Raw genomic sequence first — 23721 nt, 5'->3', positions numbered from 1 at the left:
TGTGTCTTTAGCATCACTTCCTTACTGAACTACATATTTAACTTTTATGCATTTTTCATGGAGATTCATAGCTGTAGCTCCAAATGCACAGAACACTTAAAAAAATAAGAAAAGTAAGCATAGCTAATAAAATTCCAATACACTAAATACTTTCTGCATAGAATTGACTTTTTTGTGTAATTAGGATAGGCATTAGAAATATTTTTCTTGGAGAAAAAAAGTATGGGGTTGGGGTACTGTTTTGTCTTTGGGTGATTCAGATGTCTTCTGATTTTCAATGTTAGTGAAGAAAGGATTTGGCATTTTCTTTGAGGTCAGTTTAAAGGAAATGAACTGTAGGATAGCATCCCTCAGAGTGCTTTGAGCACAGCTGGGCAGGGACATCTGCTGGTGCAGTAAAGGAATTATTGAACACTTGCAACTGGAAGTGCAGTTGCATTGGAATGATTAAGGAGAAAACAATTCTGGTCATACTGTAATTACTTTTCTGTTCTGATATTATTCTAGAAACACATGCATGTTTGGATTGCAGTTTGTGTATGGTTTTAATTTACTGGAAAAGTAGAAACTAAGGCTCTATTCATGAGCTGGCAGCTTTCAGGCGTAATGTGCTGGACACCCTTCACTCAAAGGGCGTTTAACCTATAGTCAGCTGCAGGTTTGAAATCAAACTTATGAAGCTGGACTGTGGTTCTGTGGATGAAGTGGGGTATATGTTAAACCTCTGTATTTGGACTCTGGACTTCTGCCAATGAGTCACTGTGATCTCTGGGCTAAGCTGATTTGAGTTGTTTCAGTCCATCATTTTGTTTTCAACCTCATCTTTGAGTCCATCATTCTGTAGAAGTGCTGTGATAGTGTTTCAGCTTCTGAATTGCATGAATGGATAAAGAATAATAAATAAAATTGCTATATATCTTTGGTTTAAAAGCTCTCTGTTAATTAAAGATACAGTGTGCAATTTTATTTATATGTATTTACCTTGAACCCCTGTAGATCATAAATACGTGACCAATATTTTAACTGTAGTCATTTTAAAAGACAAAATCTTTGCAATAAATTTTTTGGTGCTGTAAGTGTGCACATGCTGACAAAACCAAGTCCTTGGAAACGTGTTGAAGGTTGTAACCTTGGGAAGAATTTCCCAGGAGTGTTTAGTGCTGTGATGTCTTACCAGCTCTGCCAGGACAAAGCAAGACTTTCTGCATTTGTGAACATCTTTGATCTTGGTATGCTTTTTCTGCTGTGTGCGTGTATCCAGCCGTTGGTAGTACATGTTGACCACGCATGGAGCCTTCTGGGAGATGGTGTCACCTGCTCTTGAAGGGTGTGGGCACAGCACTTCCAGGGATAATGTGGTCTCTGCAGGTAGAAGGGTTGTCATCATCTGCTTCTGTTTACAAAGCTTTTGTGACTGCTGCCCTGTCTTCCCTTAGAGGAGGTGTGCTCTTGAAATGGTGGTGTTGATAATTTACTAGTTTGTGCTTGGTGTATTGTGTCAGGAATGCATTTTTAGCATCATGTATTCCACCCATCTATATACAATTCCATAAAAAGAAAATGGGAGAAAACACATGTATTTCCTCTCTCCTATGCTACCAACATTGTTTTTTAGGCGGAATCAGCAGCAGCTGCACGCTTTAGCTCCTTTCATTGTATCCTGAACAGAAAAAAGTCAATAACCTACATCTTTCATAGCCAAATATGGGCTCCTTGCTGTGGACATTTTTCACACAAGGAATCCTGTAGTTGGTAAGAACAGATATATGTATATATGTATTATCAAGCTCAGAAGCAGAGCAACCACAAACTAATAATTTAGAAACTGGGACTGTCTGATTAAGGGTCTTCTTAATGTAAGAAGCTGCAGAGATCAGCACTTTGCAAAGTACAACAATTTATCTCAAAGGCAAAGAAACTATTCCCTGCAGCTTTTCACAAGAAGGGTGAATGTTTCATTGAGATCCAACCCTTCTTTCTCTCCCTCTTTCTCTCTCTCTTTCTCTCCTTGCATCATGACTACTTTTCCATAAAGCAACAGTTCTTTGTCTCTTGCATTATTGCCCTAGTGGTTCTTTTACCATCCTTCAAAAATTTCTCCACTCTTGGTTTGGATAAAATAGAGAAGCACTGGCATTTGATGCAATATCCTTTGTTTCAGGGATGTCCCAAGGCTGTGGTGACAACACACACGCTATCCTTGGGAATCAAGGATAGCCGCAGAATTGTTGCAAATGTGCTGGTTTTTGTTCATGAAAAGCTCTCCTGCGGTGTTCATCCACAGCCCTTCTATGGCATATTTAATCTGCAACACTTTATATTGCCAGCAGCCCATTACAGAGAAATCTGTTGGTTTTGTCTTTCAGGTGCAAAGATGGCTTGAAAGGATTTACATACTCTGCTCTAAAGTGAGTAAAGTTTCTGTGATATGTAGGACAAGATTTTGTGGAATCATGCACAGTGGCAGCTGCATTGTAAGAAAAGAGAGTATTCCTAAGAAAAATCATGCTGCTCTAAAATTTTTCCAACTTTTGGATATACAACATATTTTGAAGAAGGCATAATCATAGAATCACTTGGTTTGGATTCTAAGATCATCCAGTCCAATCTTTAACCCAACACTGCCACTGGTCCCCACGTGCCACATCTACTTGTCTTTTAAATTCTTCCAGGGATGGTGACTCCACCACTTCCTGGCCAGCCAAGTCCCAATGCTTGACAGTTGTTTCAGTGAAGAAATTTTTCTAATATCAAATCTAAACCTCCCCTCTTGCAGTAGTGAGGAAGTTTCCTCTTTTGTGCTGGCAAGGGAGAAATCCCCTCATATTTGGGACTGTTATTAAAGGAAACTCAGACATACAATTGCATGCTTTTGAAGGAGTACTAGTCTTCTGTTTTTCTAAAACTGGGATTCATCATTACCCATGTTTTCCTGGAAGAAAATGGCTGCTGTGTTTTTACCTGGAGCTTATTTGCTGAATTACAGAATGACAAAGTTTTTATATCTTCATTACCCTCAGAAGGACTGCCAAGGTACAGTGTAACTTGGATTATAGTGCATGGTGTTAGGAAACATCTTGCCATTGTGTCCTCCCTTGCCCTTGATACACAGTAATTTTACACCTAAGATGAGCCAATATATTGACCATGTCAAATTCTGGGTGAAGAAAGAAGGCTGAAGATGTGGCCAAGCAAAACAATTGCTTTGATGCTATCGGTGGGAGCAAAAACATTTTGAAGACTCTGCAAAATAGATTTATAAAAATATTGTAATTATCAACCTTTATATAACCCCATTTTGCTGGAGATAATTGAAATATTTCAAGTGCCTTTTTATATTATTACTTGTGTTCTTCCTTTGTCTGAGAGGTGGACTTCCCCTATCAATGTTTTTGTTTTTATTAAAAAAAAAATCCCAGCATCAGTTGTATCCTCTAGCTGAAATATATCTTTAAATATATGTCAGCGGAGTGATCTTCTCTGAAAAAGTACGAGGTTTGGCAGCTGTATAGGATGAGTTTTTACAGACCTGGGAGTAAATTCAATCTAGTCTAAGATTTAAAGGATTATGCAGGACTTCATGTATTTCTTTGAGTTATTCATGTAATTGCTTTGTTCTGATTTTTTTCTTTCAGATTCATTGTAGGGAAAGAAGAAATCCCCACCCATTCTTTTTCACCTGAAGCAGCATTTTCAAAAACAGATAGAAAAATCAAGCAGAGTGAAAAAGTATCACAGCCAATGAACATACTGGCACTAACAAAAAAGCTCATGGACAAAGTGTGAGTAGAAAAACACAAAAGAAAAACAAAACAAAACAAATTGTTGTTATATAGAGTGTTTTAATGTCTGTTATGTTGTATTTGACAATGTTTTATAATACTTCTGCTTTGCATTTCAGTGTTTTTCTATTTTTTTTTCACTAGGTAGTTAATAGTGGCAAATGATGAACTCTAGTGAAAGCAAAACCTGAAGACCTGTGTGTCATAGCTGTGACTTGCAACATGTAGTTGTCTAACAAGGGAGAGCAAATTCAGTCCACGAGGATTGCAGGATGGTGGTTGCTTTCTCCGCAGTTTTCAGCAAAACCATCTCATGGCATGGCTGGAATTAGTGGTACTATTAAGGGGAAAAATTGCACAGCAACAGACCTTACTTATGTCACTATAAGTGACCATAACATAGTCTTTTGGGGACCTACATCCCTGTATTACATAAAGGAGAACTACCTAAAAACAGGATTGATAGCATGTGGGCTGCCTCTGCTGTTGGGAGCTAGAAAATTGCAAAGAAAACAAGTGAGTCTGAAGAGCTCTGTTTTGCACAAGGTCAGATCTAGACATCTGAAGTTGAAGACAAGGTAGGTATCTCCCTGTCTACAGAATACAATTCACTGTCTTTTAGCATGAGCTTAAAGAGGTGAGAGCAGTGAGCTTTTCAGTCTGATATGTTCAGATGATTTACTTCAGCTATGACTGATTCTTCTGCTTGAGGCAGGTTGGATACCATGAGGAGTCATTCATTTACAGGGAAGATGAAGTAAAAAATAGGTTAGGGGTATGTTCACATGGCATCTATGAATCTTCACTTCCACTGACCTCTTCAAGAGCAGTTTTATGACCAAATCTCTACCTGCTGGAGAGAGAGTCTTCCAAGTGCATTGTGTACTCAAAGTAGAGGTTTGTTTTACTTGCTCAGATGATGAACAAATATGAAGTGATTCCCATCATATGGTGACTACTATGATTTGCTGTGAGTTCTAGTAGAAAAATATGAGGGAAGTCATCAGTGGTTTTTTAGGCATGAAAAAGACACCTCCAGCCATAATCAAATTATTTTACCTGAATTGCTAATGCTTGTTTTGTCTTAAATACCTGTTACTCAGTTTTCTAGAGTTCATGGATCTGCTGTTGTTGGTTAAATACAAAGATTGAAGATGGAGAATAACATTTTTTATTTAAGGTTTTGAAGCCCCCAACTCAGTCATTCAGCAAACTTTCAATATGGAGTTTTTATGCTCTCACTGGTTCTCTTCCATATGGTTCTTTTCAATATAATTGAGTCTAAATGCCTGTAACCTGAGCACATTTTCATTACAACTTTTGCTACATAAACTGACCTCACAGATGATTTATGGCCATTAGACTTTATAGTACATGTTTCAAAACTTCCAAGATATTTGACATAGTATATAAATTGTGTAATTTATTTTGCATTAAATGTTAAATACTTGGATATAGCAAAATTGAATGTTCAGACCCATTATGACATTACTTATTTTAGTTCTGCATAATTCAGGGCTAGAAACTGTGCAATCGACACATCCCACCAGCTCGAGTCAGTCTGTTTTAAATGTTCAAGGTCAAGTTCTCAGTCCTAATGAAGAGCTACATAAAAATCTACACTGCAGGAGAAATAGCCCAAAAGTGAGAGGTTTGTAATTGAGAGAACTCTCACAGGGTGTTTCTGCATTGCCCTTCAGTGACCCTTACAGTGGTGTGAAAGATGAAAGGACACAGGTGCTTACTCAAATATCCTTCCAGAACCATGGAGCAGAGACAAACCAGGGAAGGTCACATCACCTCTTGTTGACCACAGCAGAAAATTTGTTCTTTAATTTAGCATTTTGTGTGTAGCATGGCAAGAGGTTGGATCCAAATATGTGTGCAGACACTTTTTTCTTGGTGTACAACTAAAGTATTGTTACTTTTTATTGTCCTTTTATGGTATCATTAAAGTTCACAGCGCCCTTCAGTGGGTAATGGGGAGAATGAGTGCTGGGCAAATAACACTTTATGTATTTTTAGCCAAGAAAAATTTATGAAGTCTCCTGTTGCTGAAAACAGCTACGAGTTAATACGTGTTTCATTATGCTTTTTGCAGGTGCAAACATGGCCCAAGGCATAGATGCTGTAAACACTATGGAGATAATTGCATCTCATACTGTATTAAAGTAAGTGCAGAAAAAGTTCGATCAACAAACTCTGGCAAAGAGGGGGTAAAAGTCTGTAGTCAGGAAAAGCATATGCTTAGGAAGTGAGAAATGAGCCTGTTACTCATTCTTCTATTGAAAATGTGACAAGCCAGAAAACAGATTTTCTCAATTTAGGACGGGGCGGTGGTGGGGTTAAAGTTCTCTGGTCTTTCAGATTAGCTGTAGTGAATGAGTAACATAAAATGTGTGGGAAAAAAATGGACTAGCAAAGCAAGGAACTTGTTTAACTATGTGATGCACTTCACGGCTGAGCCCACTTGTGACTTCCCCCTAAATAAAGCACCTGGAATGTGCTGCTGTGGCAGGAGGCCGTGGTTCCCGTGCAGCTGCACAGCTCTGGAATGTCGCTGCTGGGCACTGGGTGCACTCCTCCAGTCGTTTATTTTAAGGGCTGGGGGTAATGAGAGATTGGTCGCAGTTGCTACGCCCAGGAAGAGCTGTTTATCTCCGGTGGTATAATCCATCCTCCATTATTAATGTGATCAGTGCATTTTTTTTCAGAGAATTAATGCAGAAATTTGTGTTGGCTGGCATTGGGTTGGCACAGGTGGTACCACCTGCTATGCCTGTTTTGGGAGTTGGTAAGACTCCAAAAGATCCCAATCCCTCAACAGTTGACCTGTTTTTATATACGGAGCAGCAAAAATGCATTTGAGTATCTTCAGATACTTTTAATGTATATTACTTTCAAAAATAACTTTTTAAAATATTAAATGAACCTGAGGTAGGGAGGAAGGTGGATATTCAGGAGTATCCTGAATCCTTTTCACTTATTGATTCAGTATCATTTTGTTTTGTTTTATATATCCTTAAATGGAATTAGGGGAAGAAGAAATTTAACTGATAATAAAGCTGAATAAAGGCTTGACTTGACAAAAAGTAAATTTTAAAAAGAAATTTTTATAAGGCTGTTCTCTCTTTAGAGAAGAAAGTTGTGCATTTGAAACATATTTCATTCTTGGACCCATTCTCTGTATTATTTTGGTATAAATTATTCTTGACTACAATAATCAAATGAGGAAGATTTTGCTGAAGTGGCAGTCAGATCGTCTAATTTCCTGTCTGCTCTGCGACTTTTTATTTAAACATGAGTGTAAAAATTTATTTTTGTGTATTTGTATTTTTAAAGATCCAAAATTCTTAAAGTGCATTTCTATGACTGTTCCTGCAGTTGATCAGTAACAACTGTCAGCTGACATGATTTGAGAATGTTTTTACAATTCCTGTTCTGTAATGGAGCTTTCAAATCTGATAATGATGTGATGAGCTGCTTATTGCCAAAATTTCCCCTCAGTGCTATTTTTCCTTACCATTGAACAACTTGTCTTCTCATTAATACATCTGTGCTTTAACTATAATTTGCATTCTCTTTTAAATGCTTCGCATTTAAATGCACATTAGCTCATTGACATCATCATGCCTTTTACATAACATTCAGTAGTGTCATACCACCTGGGTTGATTGACTTCCCTTCAAACTTTAAATACTTGAAATGCTTTGTGCTTGTAAATGTCTGAAAGGAGCTCTGACAGAAGCAGTGGAAGAATATTTTTCCCCTTTTGGATTCCACTTTGCAGTGAGGAGCCATTAGCCAGCAGTAGAAGTCCAGTTGTCTGTTTTTTCTGCTGGCACTGCGGACAGGGCCAGATAACTCTCCAAATTTACTGGTAGCTAGGGTGACCTCAAAGAAGGTCATAGAATCATACGGTGGTTTGGCTTGGAAAGGCTTAAAGACCATCTCGTTCCAGCCCCTCTGCCACAGACAGGGATACCTTCCACTAGAGCAGGTTGCTCAAAGCCCCATCCATCCAGGAATGGGGTATCCACAACTACTCTGAGGTTATTTTCTTATGATTGTACCTCAAAGTTCTGTCTGTTGAAGGAATGTGGGCTACTATATATATATATATATATACACTATATATATACACTATATATATTATATATATAATATATATACACTATATATACTATGTATATGCTATATACCCAGAATAATTATTAAATATCTTAATTAATTTCTTTTAACTGTCTTTACTAATTCCTAATATATTGCAACAGGTTGACTGAGTTTTTGGTATGTTTCTGAACTCTGTTTATGTGCATGTGCTTTTCTGAATTTGAGTCATAGCAAGTATCTTGAATGTATGATTAAGAAATTGGTTTCTCAAAAGCAGAAAGAAAGGTTTATTCAATAAATTCTGGAGATATGTCATTACACTACTGCTGCTACTGATCTGAGCTCCAACTCAAAACCTGTGTGGAGAATGGCCCTTAGCAGTTTTCTTTGCTCACTTGTGTTTATTACAGCATCCAGCATGTGCTCTGCTGTGTCCTATGTCCATTCTCATTGGAGGTCTTTTTATGGAAGATAAAAGTTACAATACTGTACATGGACATAAGATATAATACCTCCTGCAACTGTGAAAAAACACCTGTAGGTGTGGTATGATTTCACATGGTTGAAGTAATAAGCTAAATAGAGAAATTCTGCGCAATACTTGGTATTTTATGCACATCAACACCAAACCTCAGTCCTTTGGTTCAGCACTTCTAATTTGATTACAGATAGGAATAAAATCAGGGATGTGTTTGAGCGTTCCCAGTTGTAATTTAGAGGTTTCCACTCCCCACTGAAGTCACATTTCCTCAGTAAAAACATCAAACGCACCATTCTGTTGTTTCGTATTTTGGGCTTTGTTCATAACTGCTGGGTTTAGGACTTTCCTTTCTTTTTTTTTTATAATGGCGTGAAGGAATGGAATTTTTTCAATCAAAAAAAATGCTGTTGCATCATTGGATGACTTATTTTCTTCCGTTTGATTCTCATAAATCACTTCTTGAATAGCAGGAAGAGTAATTGCTTTAGGAAGAGTTTATTACTGTATGTTTAACCACAATAAATTTTTATGAGCTTTATGATGCATTTTAAAAAAGTTCTTTAGGAGACAAAAAATGGTTTGAGTTTCTAAGTCTGAAAGGTTGCTCAGTCAAACTCTCTTCCAGATTTCTTTGTCACTGGAATTGTATCCCTGTCATTGTAATTGAATAAGGTGCCTGCCTTATTTGCAGGTGAATGCAGAAATAGTTTTCACACAAAGCATCTTCCAAACAAAAACTGGGTAACATTTATTCAGAATTATTAAAAAGGTTCACCTTAGGGTAGGAATAATGGTAGGAAGCATTGGAGGAAGTTAGAAGAAACTGGGGAGAATAATTTAGAAAAAAAAGTTAGTGTGGTTTTGTATCATGTTAAAAAAAAAAGCAAAACAAAACAGATCTTTATCCAAGGTGGAATAGTAAGTAAGTTCTTTGGAACCCAATTTATCTTTTCTCACTAGCTCTGCACATGAAGTCTCTTCCAGTTTCTCCCTTTCCCTTGCTGCAGGCATCTGACAACCTCATGTTTGGCTGAGGCAAATTCTGTGAGCATGTGCCAAGCCACCAGGGTTAACTTCTAATTCTCACACTTTCTGGAATTTATTTTTGGTGGACTTTTTCCACCTTACTGTTTTCTCCAGACATTTGAGTGTGGAAGTGTTCTTTTTTTTCCACAACATTGGTTTCCTCTATAAACCCATTTGTGGTTAAAAGCTGGTCAGTAACAGGGAAATGAAGTCATCAGGATTATTTTAAAGGACAGAATTTTGGAATACAAGAGAAGTCTCTCTCTTGAGAACTTTCAGAAATTCATAGAAATTAAAGAAGAGTCAATTGTCTGTGATTTTACTGCTTTTGCTATTTTATAGGGTAACTGGGAAAAAGAAAACTCTTGAGTTTGAAGGTGGGGATAGGATACATTTATGCATTTTACATATTACCTTCAGAGTGGGTTTTAAACTATTCGATGTCAAAAATAAAAACTTCTGTAGAAGATTTTGCTTTTCCTTTTTCAGAATTTGTGGTTTCTTACCACAAAATCTCTCTTTTCTCTAGGGCTTCATTAGGATGTTTAGCATCGGTTACCTGATCCAGTGTTGCCTTCGGATTCCTTCCACCTTCCGGCATCTGCTTACACAACCATCACGGCTACTTTCCCTCTTCTACAACAAGGAAAATTTCCAGCTTGGAGCTTTCCTGGGATCTTTTGTCAGTATATACAAAGTAAGTTTCTAGCATACAGAAATTACAAATGCTGTGTTTTTCATTTCCCTTTTCAGAATATCACAAAGAGCTAAAAAGTCAAGCTGCTTAATAGTACTGGTACTGTTTCCTACAGCGTGTCACTGACAAATTTTATGCTATTGCAGTAATCAGATTGTAAACAGAAAGCTATTCTTCCATTCTATGTGTTTTTTCTGTAATTTCTAAATAAACCAGCTGGATTTTGCAATTTGTTTTCAAGATCAGGAGACAGTGAGTACTTCAGAGAAAGTGAATTCAGACAGCAGAGGGATTTGCTGCTACACAAAAGCAGTTTAGTGCAGGCACAAGTTGTGCCTGCAGTAGTGTCTGTGTTGCCAGAGAGAAGCCATGTACACATTTTGCTGGCTCACATATCTGGAATTCTTACTTGACACTAAATAGCAGGGGACTGAAGAACATACAGTGTGTAGCTGAAGAGACATTGCACTTACTGCTTGGAAGTCTATCCTTTCTACCCCATTAGAAGGTGACAGATTGTGAGCTGATAGGCATTCATACAGCATGGTTGGAATTAATCAAATGATGTTTATTTATGCCAAAAGAGAATGTGGCAAAGCACACACCCTAATGCAGAATATATTGCACAGTGCAGTGCTGAAGTATCTTTTGCACTTTTATATTCTTAATCACATGGCATTTTTCAACTGCCGCTTTACTTGCTCTGCAAATTCAAGATCGTGCTGTATTATTCAGGGTAAATATTATTTACTGAAAAATAAAAAAGGAGGTCTTACACATAGGCAAAACAGCATTTCATTTGATTAGTAATTAAATTGAGAGACAAGAATTTGTAGGTTACAGAGTCTAAAATTTTTGAAGGCAAAGTGCAAATGAGCTGTTTAGAGTTTGCTTAAAAATGAAATTTTTGCTTAAACTTTAAGAAAAGAAGCCTTTAGAGAAGAAAAGCATTTAAATTGCAAAAGCTAAAAAGATTTTGATGTGTTTAAAAGCTCCAGTTGAGAGGTGCAATTTGGCCCAGTGGATACTCATTTTATGAGGGTGACATATTCTGACCTTTATTTACTATTTTTTAAGTATGTGCTCCGCACCTTGAGTACTGTGTTCAGTTTTGGGCTCCTCACTACAAGAAAGACATTGAGGGGCTGGAGCGTGTCCAGAGAAGGGCAACGGAGCTGGGGAAGGATCTGGAGCACAAGTCTGATGAGGAGTGGCTGAGGAAGGTGGGGGTATTTAGCCTGGAGAAAAGGAGGCTTGGGTGGGACCTTATTGCTCTCTACAACTGCCTGAAAGGAGGATGCAGTCAGGTGTAGGTCAGTCTCTACTCCCAAGTAGCAAGGGAAAGGACAAGAGGAATTGGCCTCAAGTTGCCCAGGGGAGGTTTATATTCAATAGTAGGAAATCTTCCTTCACTTAAACGGTTGTCAAGTACTGGAACAGGATGTCCAGGAAAGTGGTGGAATTGCTGTCTCTGGAAGTGTTCAAAAGGTGTGTTGATGTGGCACTCGGGGATATAGTTTAGTGGTGGACTTGGTGGATGCTAGATTAGCAGTTGGACTTGATCTTAAAATTTCTTTCCATGCTAAATGATCCTCCAATTCTCTGATCTACTGTATGTTATTGTTTGCATTTTATAACTTACACATATTTCGGTTGCATTATATTTTTCTTTCAGTCTAAATAGGCATGTAGGGCAGCCTATTATAAATTAGAATCTAATAAATTAGATTCTAGTCACTCAAAAAAATTGGACCATGGCAAGAAAAAATTAAATGCTTGGGGCATTTTGCATCCAAGGGACTATGCAGTTCTGCTTTTTTAGATTATTGTGTTTTCCTAGTTCCAGAATTTATTGGATGAGAAAATATCTGGAGGTTTGGTATGTAGTTGAAAAAAACCTTTATCCTGGGAAAGAGTCTAGAGAGGTACAGCAAATGAGGATGCCATGAATTCAAGATTAGCTTTGGTATTAGATTGAAATTCAAATTAGGTTAATCTGCTCTCTGATTTTGAAAGAAATAGGAGCAGTAAATTGTAAATTTAAGAAACTGAAATATTATGGGTACTATGTCCAGCTCTCTGGACTTCAGTATCACCAGTGCTTTTAAAAAACTTCTTCTTTAGTTGTGTTGATTTCTTGTGTTTCTGTTGGTGTAATTTAGTGTTTCTTGATGTGGTAAAGATTACCTAATCAGACATAACGTGTCCCAGTAATGAAAATTTCTACAGCTCTTAAGAAATTGCAATGTGATTTTACATTTCCCTCACAATACTCTTACAATGGGAAAGTTTGCTTCCTCACTTAACAGTTAAATTGCCTTTTATTGTAACAGCCTTACCAAGTAGAAGAATGCATTATTCCTGGAACTGTTCAAGGCCAGGCTGGATGGGGCTCTGAGCAATCTGGTCTAGTGGAAGTTGTCCCTGCCCGTGGCAGGAGAGATGGAACAAGATGATCTTTAAGGTCCCTTCCAACACAAACCATTTTATGATTCTGTGCTTATGGGCATTATCACACTACACTCTTAATTCATACTGTGTGCTATATTACTAGATTATAAGGTAATGTGTGTTTTAAGAAATGAGCATGGCTCAGCCTGCATTCTGTTCACCTACAGGGTACAAGTTGCTTCCTGCGCTGGGTCCGAAACCTAGATGATGAACTTCATGCGCTTGTAGCTGGTGAGTCCATGGAAAGTTTGTGTTGTGTGTGTTGGGACTCTGTAAGTATCCCTCTTGTCTGTTCTCCTATTCCTTTTTCAGACTTCTGGGATGAAAATAGGACTGTGTACATCAAGGTTTTGTCAAAGTCACAGTGGTGCTTCTAGTAGTGTCAAAGAAAGAGTTGCAATTAAAACTGTAAGGTAAATTCAGTCAAATATGGTGTTTATGGTCAGCTCCAAGTATATTACTGTGTGCACAAATATAAACTTGTCCTTTAATTTGCAGCTGTAGAGATGTGAGATGAAAATACTGACTCTTCCATATGTCACAGAATACACGTTGGGCTCCACTGGGTACAAAGAAAGAACCTTTTGCCATGAAATTTGTGTGGTGGTGAGGCCCTTCCTGCATGCGCATCTGTCGCATGTTGGAACTCTCATCCCACAGAGACCAGAGAAATTCGATAGTGTGCTCCTGAGCACTGAAGTACAGATTTGTTACAACATTTTGAAGTTTGTAGTTACACAAACCATATTTGGATGGGCAGCAAAAGAACATCACTGAACTGTGCTGTCTGTAGCAACAAAAATAAATAGTCCTGTGCAGTGTTTGTTGGGCTGACACGCAACAGTGACCTTAACAACACAAATCACAACCTTAACAATGCTTTTCTAATTGTTACAGGGTGTCTAGCAGGAATTTCTATGATGTTTTACAAAAGTACAACTATCTCTATGTATCTGGTGTCTAAATTAGTAGAGGTAAGTTATTGCCCTTCTAAAAGAGGTCGTAATTTCATCTATTTTTTCAAGGCAGGACAAAAGAAAATTAACTTCAGGGATTTCGTCAGGCAATTCCAGTAAAATATAAAGTTGTATGGTGATGGTATTTCAGTACATGTGTGCCAAGAGGCAATGCTGCCATGTGGTCTCATTTTTCTTTCTTTCTTAGTTTCTTTTCTTTAACTCTTTTTAAATGTCATTTATCCACTGATCTTCATGTATATTCTCCATGATTTTTTTTAATCTCCTGACAGCCCTTTGCTTTGTAGTTCTTGCAGATTTTTCCAATCAGAAAGTTCCAAGAATGTCTATTCTGCCAGAAACATAAATCAGACCTAGTCCTTAATTGCAGATTTATTGCCAAAAGCTACAGCTTAACTTCCTGCCTTTGTTCCCTAATTTTGGCATTCAACAGTCTACGATAACTCAGAATAGCTTAGGTTTTAGTCTATAGCTGAAGTTGTTTGTCAGTGTACTACAGCTGATTGAATTCCCAGGTTTGGAATGAACTTTACTCTAATTACTAGTCTTCAGGCTTGAATTATTTCTCTGAACTCGTTAAAATTAGGAGCCCAGGGAAAAAAAAAATAGAGTTTGGGTATGTTGATTATACCTTTCTAACCAGCATTAGATTTCTTACTGTGATTTTTCCAGAAAAATGAGACTTAGTCATGGTTAATTCCCCAGCACCACTGGAATGAGTTGATAATGTTCTCTCACTGTGCATCATACCTGAAACACATATTTCTCCTGCAGATCTTGAAGGCCTTGTTCTCTCGTGATATTTACCCACCTCCATTACCAGAGCAGAATTCATTTTAAAGAATATGAAAGGAAGGAACTTTTTTTTGTTACACATAAAATTAAACATAAAAAGGGAAGATACTCTCTGTTCCTCCTCCTGGTTATACAGCCTCTGAAGGCAGTTCAGTATAGGTCCTATAAAGGCAAATCTGAGTTACCCATATTGACTTTTAGAGCACCAGTTGTAAAAAGTCAGTATTAGCTTGTATTGGTAATGGTTTTCTCTGGACTTTGAGATATCATGGTTACAGTGAAATAAGAAAAGTGCTGTGTGTTCTTTCTTTCTTTCTTTTTCTTTTTTTTTTTTTTTTTTTACTACTTTTATCATCTTACGCAAGCCAAGGGTAACTGACCAAAGAGGCGTGTGCTGCTTTGCAAGGTCAGGCTGTGCTCAGGAAAATAAACTGTACATGTTTTCTCAGAAAGTAAAGTATGTGATTTCAAGCTGTTTAAGAACAGTGAATATTCACTTTGTTGGAATAGTTATTGCATTGTTCTTCTGCTTTTTTAAAATGAAGAATTTAACAGAGCAAAATTTGCCCTTTTTATCTTTAGGTTCTGTAACACCCAAGGTGTTGCTAGTCCTGTTCTGTGCATTAATAGCCTCTTCTTAGGTTGATCTTGTCCAACTTCTATAATCTATCTTAACCAATGTCACATTTGTGGGCATATAAAAAAATACAAAGTTGATGTCCGGTTGGTTTTTTTTTTTTCATTGGTAAAATAAAAAGCAAAAAGATACTTTGGTTTTGTTGCATTCAACATTTTTTATTTTTATAGACTATATACTTCAAAGGCATTGAAGCAGGGAAGGTTCCCTATTTTCCTCACGCAGACAGCATCATCTATGCCATTTCTACATCGATATGCTTTCAGGCAGTAAGTATGTTCTCTAACAGAGTATGAAGTTCTTTAAATCAAATGTTAAATGTAAAGAGGAGCACAGGGAGACAGTTCCGTAGAAAAGGTGGTGAGATATAGTGATTCACAGCATCTTGCTGCTGCATCCTGGGGCTCCTGCATCCTGGTTTTGAGTGTCACTGTGGGAAGGTCATTTCTAGGACTCAGTTTCTTCTGTGCTTATAGCTGAATACATTATACAAAGCATTGAATTTTTTGGAAAGGATCTTAAAATGCACTCACCCAGAAGATGAACATTAATGTATAAACTTCCATATGCATGTGAAAGGACAGTTTCTCAAGAAGACAAACAGTGTAATACAATATGTTTTTTTTAAATCAAGTGAAAGTTTCCACTGTCAGCTGACTTGAATTAATGTTGCCTAGTTGAAAAAGTTTGCAAAAAAATAGTAAAAACCTGAAGTATTACATTTGACACAAACTGTGGTTACCATCTTTTGCATTCCTCAAGTTAGCTACATGCCTTTACCCTCAGTTTTTTATCATCTGAATCGGCTAGAAAAGCAACTATTCAGTGCTACCCAAATAGCTCCACTATTTTACTGCACCTCGCTGTTCCTAGACCTTCTGCTGAAACATTCCTGCATGAACTGCATATTCTCTGGACCTCCATAATGATGTATATTTTTTGTGGCCCCCAACAAAGAGAATATAAAATGATCCTAAAGCAATCTTCTGCAGTCTTGTGCTTAACAGGACCTTTAAGAGATGCTCCTCCTCCTCATTGTTCCCATGTACTAGTATCAAAGTAAATTGATATTTTAGTGCTTGGCATGTGCCTGAAGGTCTCTGAAATACTGCTGTCAGGGACAGTCGTGTGAAACTCACAGACAAAAAGTTCAAATGAGAAAAGAAGTGTTTTTTGATTACTTAATAACTAATTGGAAAGCAAATCCAAAACTAGAAACAAATTGCTAGCTTTAGCAGGAAGACAGAAGGAGAAATTAGGAAATGGATCTATGCTGAGATGTTTGTTATTCACTATATTTCTAAGTGACCCAGAAGAGTAATGGAATAGAGAAGACATGGATTTTGGCTATACGACATTATCTAAGATAATGTAACATGAAATATAAATATGACTACAAGAAATGGTGGATCATGAAATGCAGAATGGATAGGGGATTAAGTGGGAGGTGAATTTGGCATCCACCAGTCTAAAGTCATGTACATAGGAATGATTGTTGTTGCTTTCTCTGCAATGAGATATAAATTAATTGTCACCACTGGTAAAATATTGTATTCTGGGAATATCAGTCTGTGCTGATGGTGGTCATACAGAGCATTGAATTCAGCAGAGAGCAGTAGAAATGAGTTCCATAACAATCCTTTTGCTAATTTTGACAACCTAATGTAGCAGATGAAGCTTTTGTCTGACACTGTCAACTGGCTCTGACAGAATCCTCTCCTTGCAGGCTGTGATGGAAGTTCAGAACCTGAGACCTTCGTACTGGAAATTTCTTTTACGACTAACAAAGGGCAGGTATGTACTCAGGGGTGTGTTATGGCTTGTCTAAACCTGTCATTGATCACACTCAGCTTTCTGTGTCATTCACTGTCAATAGCAGAGCCCTAGAAGTATGAGGGCTAATTTCCTGTGGATTTACTTTGCTTTTCAAACAGTTTCCAGTACTCTTGAAGTTCTTTGCTGCTGAAGTGACATTGCTGGGTTTAGTGTAATGACAGGAGTAGCCTAGTCTTCACTAGTTAACTCAAGTGAAGATTATTTTGCAGATGAGGGTTTTGAGTGTTTTACTTGAAGCCTTTTTAGTTCACTTGGAGAATGGGATGCTTTCAGATTCCACTGGAACATGAAGAATCCAGTGAACGACTATACATGTTGAAGAAATCACTTAGTATACAGTGATTGGCAACATGGTATTACTATGGCCTTAAAAGCATTACTAGAAATGTCAGAATATCTCCTAAGAATACTTGGAAGTTTCAGTACTTTTTTTATAACTGTTTCAGTTGAGAAAGGATTTTTTTTTTTCTTGGAAAGCTAATGAAAATTATTCACTGATCACAGTCATAAATATACACTGTAATATTAACTGACTATTTTTCCTGTTTGCTTCAGGAATCTAAAAAATGTCCTTTTAAAAAGAGATCTTGCTGTAACTGACTTAAAAAAATACAGTTTAATGAAGTGTACACTGTTACATACTGGTGCAGTGTGTGGCAGGAACAAGGCATGCAAATCTTGATCAGTTTATGAATGGGGTTATAAAAGGTAATGTTTCTCGTGACAACGAGCTCTCTGGGCTGTAAAAATAGAAGTGAAATCAGAGGCCTGTCCCTGGAGCATGTTGAACCTACACTCCCCGTGGCACAGTACACACATGAGATCATTGAATATATTGCAAGATTTAGTGGGAAGCTTTCCTTGGGATGCCTGAAGGCAGTCCTCAGGCAACCTCTGAGGCCATACAAACATGATACAGGGAATGATGTTAGTGCAGATGTCCAGTTTTGGCTGCATTTTTTCATTTTGTCCTAATCCTAAACTTGCCTTAGTTGAAACAGAGGAAGGAATAGAAGTTCTGATTTATTTTATCTGAAGCAAATCTCTGTAATAGTAATTTTGACAGTCTGCATAAAGACAATTTCTTTCGACATTTCATACACTTTTCATTCTATAGTTGTGGAGAGCAACAAAATGGAAATAGGTTGTAACACCTGTAAAATTGGCATCCAGACTTGGGCAGGCAGGACCACAGTTTGCTCTGCTGGAGTGAGAAAGAACAGTCGTGTAGTTTGGTTTGACCTTTTTTTTGTGGAATTGAAAGTAGAAGTGGAGGGAGTCTTTCCTTTTTTTCAGAAGTTGCATTATTTAAAGTACACTTACACAAACACTAGTAGCCACATTTTTCAAATGCATTTTTTTAAAAAATCTTTATTGCCCGAGGTGAAAAACTGTCAGTCTCTGAAGAGTGCAGGTTGAAGCCTGTATGTCAGAGATTTTGGTAAATTTTCATGACATTAAATAATTTTATTTTTTTGTAAGTAAGTGAGTCATGCATTCATGTTTCTTGTCTTTTTCAGGTTTGCTCTCATGAACAGGAAAGTTTTAGATGTGTTTGGTACTGAAGCATCTAAGAACTTCAAAGATTTCACGCCTAATCTTGACCCAAGATACACAGTTGTGCCACCAGAGCTACCGTTGGAGCTGTCTTGAACACAGCAGTGTGGCTCATCATTGAGTGTGATCAGCATTTTGTCCTGAAAAGTTAATTAACTTGACAGTCATATATATATGGAGGAGGGCTAGAGCTCCACTTCAGTATTACTTCAATGAGAAATGCTTTTTACCAATCAGAAATACTGAAGCTTTGCAGGGGGGTGTGGCTTAGTGATTAAGCCCCTTCCATAAGCAGAAAACACTTCTGGATTACTATAGTTGGTTGACAGTATGGTAGAATCTTGAATGAATTAAACAAATGAGTAATATATTTAGAGAAGAGAAGTAAAACATAAATATGCTTCATAATTTTAAAAATTCCATAGTTCATACCAGTAGAATATTTCTTGGCAAAACTAAAAGTAATTCTTAATTTAGAAAGGAAGACAATTGGCATAGTTTAGGTCCAAAATTTTACCTGATCTTAAAAATAGTGCAGTCTGGTCAAAATGCCTCCCTGGTTTTCTAAATTGCATCACTGATTTGTCTCAAAATAGCCACCACCCCCTCATTAGTTAAAATTAGGGTATTTTTATACAGCTGTGGTTGCAAAATGAGGCATTCCTTAGGAAAAAAAAATGCATATTGATTCAGAAATCACATTCCAGGGCTGTAAATTCCACTGATGATACAGATAATGGACAAGGGAAACAAGAAGGTGGTACCAGTGGCTGCTGTGCGCCAAGGAGCAGTGGGTGTGGTGGTCAGCATCTGCCAAGTGGAAAAGCACACAACTGGCAGAGGAAGGAATGAAGCCTTCCACCCTCTGAGATGGGGCTGGAAACAGCCGACAGTTACAAAAATAAAAAAGCCAAGAACAAAACAAAACAAAGCAAAACACCTCCCCCCTCCCCAACTAAAATATACTGAAGCAAAAAGTTTATTTCTGAAAGGGTTTGACATTGTTGCCTTAGATGGCATCAGGTTGTTTGTTGGGCTGCAGCACCAGCCTGTGATTCAAGCATTTCTTTGGAAGAGAACTGACCCCTGAGGTTAGGCTGTTACAGAGAACAGTTTTGACAATCATTAATAGTCTTTTTTCCTTGTAGTTGGTGAAGAGTGGTTTTCCCATCGGGCCGTCAGACCTATGACTGGCACAGTTACATTAAACTTGATATGGTACTCAATGCAAATAGCTACCTACACAAAGTCCATCTCATTTTTACTGTACATAGTTCTGCAGATTTGTGTTCTAAAGTGAGACCTTGACATGCTAATTGCTTTTTTTTTTTTCCCTTGCTTTCTTGGGCTTTTTAAAATTATAACCCATTCAGGTGATGCTGAATGGTGTTCAATACCCTAGAAGTTAATGAAAAGAGGAACTATATTCACATTCAATTGAAAAAACTGAAAAGAGGCGAGATAAGCCAGGGAAATTGCAGTAGGTTGCATGTATTTTAAAAACAAAAACAAGAAGAAATCAGTGTTTTATTGGAAGTCTTTATCAGATAATATGAACTGGACTAATTAGTAGACTCTTTGTTTTCTAACACTGTAATCCTACCCCAGCCATAAGCATATTTTAATTCCAGATAGCTGAATTTCTTAATACTGAGTATACTGTAATTTTTACCAGATTTATTGTCATGAAAATTTTACCAATTTGTGCACAAAATCTGCTTCTTCATCAGCTACACTAACAGTGATGTTTGGTCACTGTTACTAAAGGTGCTTCATCCTTTGAAACAGTGGTTGTCTAATTTAGTGTGAATAAAGTTCTGTAAGCTAGTTTGTATGCAATATTTTGTTGCTTGGAATTATATTTGAATTCCTAAAAAGGAAATAAAAGTTAATTGAACAAGAACTTTAAAAGGATTGTAAGAGATTTGTAGTGTTTTTCCACTGGAATGTGGTCTAAAGTATTTGACCTTGTAAAGTCTGAGAAGTTATATATTTTAGGTGGTATATTAGAACTCACACACTATATTATTAATACTTTCTAGTGTAACTACATACCATCCTCAAACTTAAAGATATTTTATAAATGGATTAAGTTTCTCCACTGGAATGACAATTTGATTGTTTCTCTATTTGAGGGTTTTTTTTGGGAAAAAAAATCCAAGAACTACATCTCAGCAGCTAAATAACAGTTTTGTCAATGTTTCTTGCTTCCAAAATTCACAGTCCTTGTTTCAAGTTATTTTCATGTAATATAAAGAGAAAATAAAATTTTTTAAATTATTTTTATTCAAATTGAATATATGTAAGAGAAAAAGAAAGTCCTAATGTTCTTCCCAATAATAAACAATTGCTGCTTAAAAAAGTTACTTTTTTGGCCATGTTTTTAATAAGCTCTCTGGAGTCATAAGTAAAATGAAGTCATAAGATCATATAATGGTTTGGGTTGGAAGGGAGCTTTTAAAGGTCAGCTAGTTCCAAAGCTTCCTGCCATGGACAGGTACTCCTTCCACTAGACCAGGTTACTCGGAGTTCCATCCAACATGGCCTTGAATGTTTCCAAGGATGGGGCAATCACCATCTCTCTGGGCAACCTGTGCCAGTGTCTCACCACCCTCCTTGTAAAAAGCTTCTTTCTTACATCTAATCCAAGTGGACTCTCCTTCAGTTTGCAGGCATTAGCCCTGGAATGATTCTTGGTGGTGAAGGAATGCCGGGAATGTGACCGAGCACTTAAATTTGTTGCAAAATAAAGTCTTAATGCAATGTCAGTGAAGAAGTAACACCAGAGCAGTTCTGCTGGTAACTTCAGCTCTGCACTTCTGGGTGTAATAAGGTAATGCAAGTTGATGTTACCGTTTCCTTTTTAAACAGAGCAAACCACATCTCCCGATGTGCTGGCAGGGAAGAGCCGCACAGCCCGAGCTCTGCCTGCCACGGGGCTGGATGGTTGGGCTGCATGTGACTGCGCTTTCTGCCTCCAATGTTTGTGATCATAGGATGGGTGTCTCTTTGATGATGCCAAACTTCTTGCAAAAGTTTATTCTGCAAAGAGGAATACGGTGATAGGCTTGCACAGGAGTTGGTGGGAAGTGGTGGGTCAACCCGAAATGTCACAGTTCTGCAGCAGAGGTTTGGATGTCCTTAGGGAGTCTTGCTCAAGGCAGCAGTGCTTGGCTCCCTGTGGGCATCTCGGGAGGCTGCTGCTTCATCCATGGCTCCCAGAAACAAGCGTGGCCTATGGCTTAGTTCTTCATCCCTCCCTCACCTCTGCTCATCCCAGTGTTGGTTCATTCCCCTTTGTGAGTTTCCCTGCCTTTTTTCCCAAGCCACTGTGCTTTTTGCCTATGTTTGAGGACATGGGAAAGGTTTTTTTTCCAGGTTCCTGGTGACATCCCAGGTAGAAGTGTCTGCTGTGGTCTGAGTCCAGCCTTATGCTCAAATTCAGAACAGCTTGTGTGCAGCTTCAGGTTCCAACTCTGTCAGAGGAAAATATTTCTGGACAAGTGGTCCTTGAGTGTGTGTGCACTGACAAGGCACAAAAAGGCAGCAAGAAAATCAGTGAGGCTTATACAGAGGTTTTACTATTTAGAGGGTTTTTTTTTTTACACAACTACATTTAACGTGGTGGGGATGCAGGGCCCAAGCTCTCTGTGGCCAGACTCAATGGTTTTAGAGGTCTTTATCAGCTTATTTGATACTACATCGGGGTTATGAGTCCTTGCTCTGGTGCAAAAGCACAGGACTAGGGGGATGTAGCAAAATGCAGTTCAATGTCATTTTGGTGGCTGTAGCTTTGTGCCTAAATACTTGTCTGGAGGTTTCCATTTCCAGAATGGTTTTTCTCTCAATTTGCAGGGAGAGAGTACATCACAAGTCACCTCCTTCGACAAAACCAATACATTTTCTCTCATGCCTTTGAGAATGCAACAGAAAAACACTACACTTTTCCTTGAGCTACACAGTTTCATGGGTTTTCTTATTATTTAGTAGCAGATCCTGGGTGTTTTATTTATCCTGTAGATACATTAAGAGTAAGATATAAGGCAATAATTTTTCCCCCATAAGAAGCCTAAAATTGCCATTGTGGATATACTCGCAGAATCACCCAGTGCTCTCCCTTGCCTTTAGCCACACTGAAATGAGATCACTCGGGGCACAGCACTCACCCTTTGCAGCTGATGGATTATATCCTTCCATCTCCATCAAACAGGTCACTTGCTTTACCAACATGCTACTTTGAATGTGGAAGGCAGAAATGTGAATTAGAGCCCACTTTAATCTAAAGGACTGGTTTTTTCCCTGGCACAGGCCAGGGAGATTTCCACTTGCTAATTGAAATGGAGAACAGTCAGAAGAATTTTAAACATTAATGCCAAAGCTTTACCCAGGGAAGAGGAGTCTGGTTGGAAATCCAGGCAAATGATTAATCTTCTCATGATGATGGAATCCATTCAATGTTTTTGTCCCCTCAGCTAACACAACAGACATAAAAAATGCTGCTGTGGCTACTGGAGTAGGAGCTGATGGGACTGTTCCCAGGCCTGCTTGAAGTTTACAGAAGACCTGGTTACACAGGGTCAGGGACAAAGGCAAGGGGTTTTTTTCTGTATTTTTCTAGTATTGTAGAATGAAAACCTACTTTCCTATTAAAGGCAGTAAAAATTTGCAAGAGGGGACAGATTGGGCTGGGATGAACAGATCTGGTGTGAGTCCCACCTTAATGTACTGCTGATTGCACTGCATTGAGACAAACAAAAACCCTAGATCTAAAGAGCCCAGAAATGTTGGTTTGTTCTTTGTCTATTGGCTGTAAAGCAAATGAGAAGGAAAATAAACTTTCCCCCTTACCATTACATGTAACTCAACTGGGTAACTCCTTCCTGTGACCATTTACATGAGTTGAAAAGGTGACCAAAATGTCAGCTCGAACTATATCCAAAGGCTTAAAAAAGACATTGGCTCATGTGGTGCAGTCCTTAACCCATTGCCATCACTGCCATATGGGTTTGAGACAGTATTATCTGTGCATTGTGTTCACCTGGAGCAGCTGTAGTTAGTGTGCAGTGAGGAACAGTCACTTGGACAAAAATCATCTTTGAAGGCACTGATGGCCTTGATTTCCCAGCTCATGTGTCAGGAGTGATGAGGAAATCCAGCTGGTTTCTATGAGTACAGCTTAATCCTCTGCAAGGTCACAGGGACAGCAAGGAGGTGTCCTGGAAATCAACAGGTGTCCTGTTCAGTCAGGTACTTTGTCCCACCACTGTCAGTGAAGCACAAACTGTTGTGGATCCCAAAAGCAAAGCAGTGTTGCTCATGCAGGGGATGTGCCCTGATAGCTCTACTTCATGCTTGCAGGCTTACAAGGA

General features: G+C 38.1%; 1 protein-coding gene across 1 annotated transcript in view; it reads left to right on the top strand.

The window, feature by feature from the left end:
• Positions 1 to 20694, top strand: part of TMEM135 (transmembrane protein 135) — a 159917-nt gene extending 139223 nt beyond the window's left edge. Inside the window, exons 7-15 of the mRNA XM_005516175.3 lie at positions 2367 to 2408; positions 3636 to 3782; positions 5884 to 5953; positions 9932 to 10099; positions 12718 to 12781; positions 13448 to 13524; positions 15130 to 15228; positions 16686 to 16753; positions 18316 to 20694. Coding sequence (XP_005516232.1) covers positions 2367 to 2408; positions 3636 to 3782; positions 5884 to 5953; positions 9932 to 10099; positions 12718 to 12781; positions 13448 to 13524; positions 15130 to 15228; positions 16686 to 16753; positions 18316 to 18448 — 868 coding nt within the window. The 3' untranslated portion in view covers positions 18449 to 20694. The remainder of the gene's footprint in view (positions 1 to 2366; positions 2409 to 3635; positions 3783 to 5883; positions 5954 to 9931; positions 10100 to 12717; positions 12782 to 13447; positions 13525 to 15129; positions 15229 to 16685; positions 16754 to 18315) is intronic.
• The last annotated feature ends 3027 nt before the right edge of the window (positions 20695 to 23721 follow it).

The sequence above is a fragment of the Pseudopodoces humilis genome, chromosome 2 (genome assembly GCF_049639895.1).
Source record: "Pseudopodoces humilis isolate 2021_Gansu_Grassland_sample_001 chromosome 2, ASM4963989v1, whole genome shotgun sequence".
Taxonomy (NCBI): domain Eukaryota; kingdom Metazoa; phylum Chordata; class Aves; order Passeriformes; family Paridae; genus Pseudopodoces; species Pseudopodoces humilis.
The sequence above is the reverse complement of the archived record's forward strand: the minus strand, read 5'-3'. Positions and strand labels throughout refer to the sequence as shown.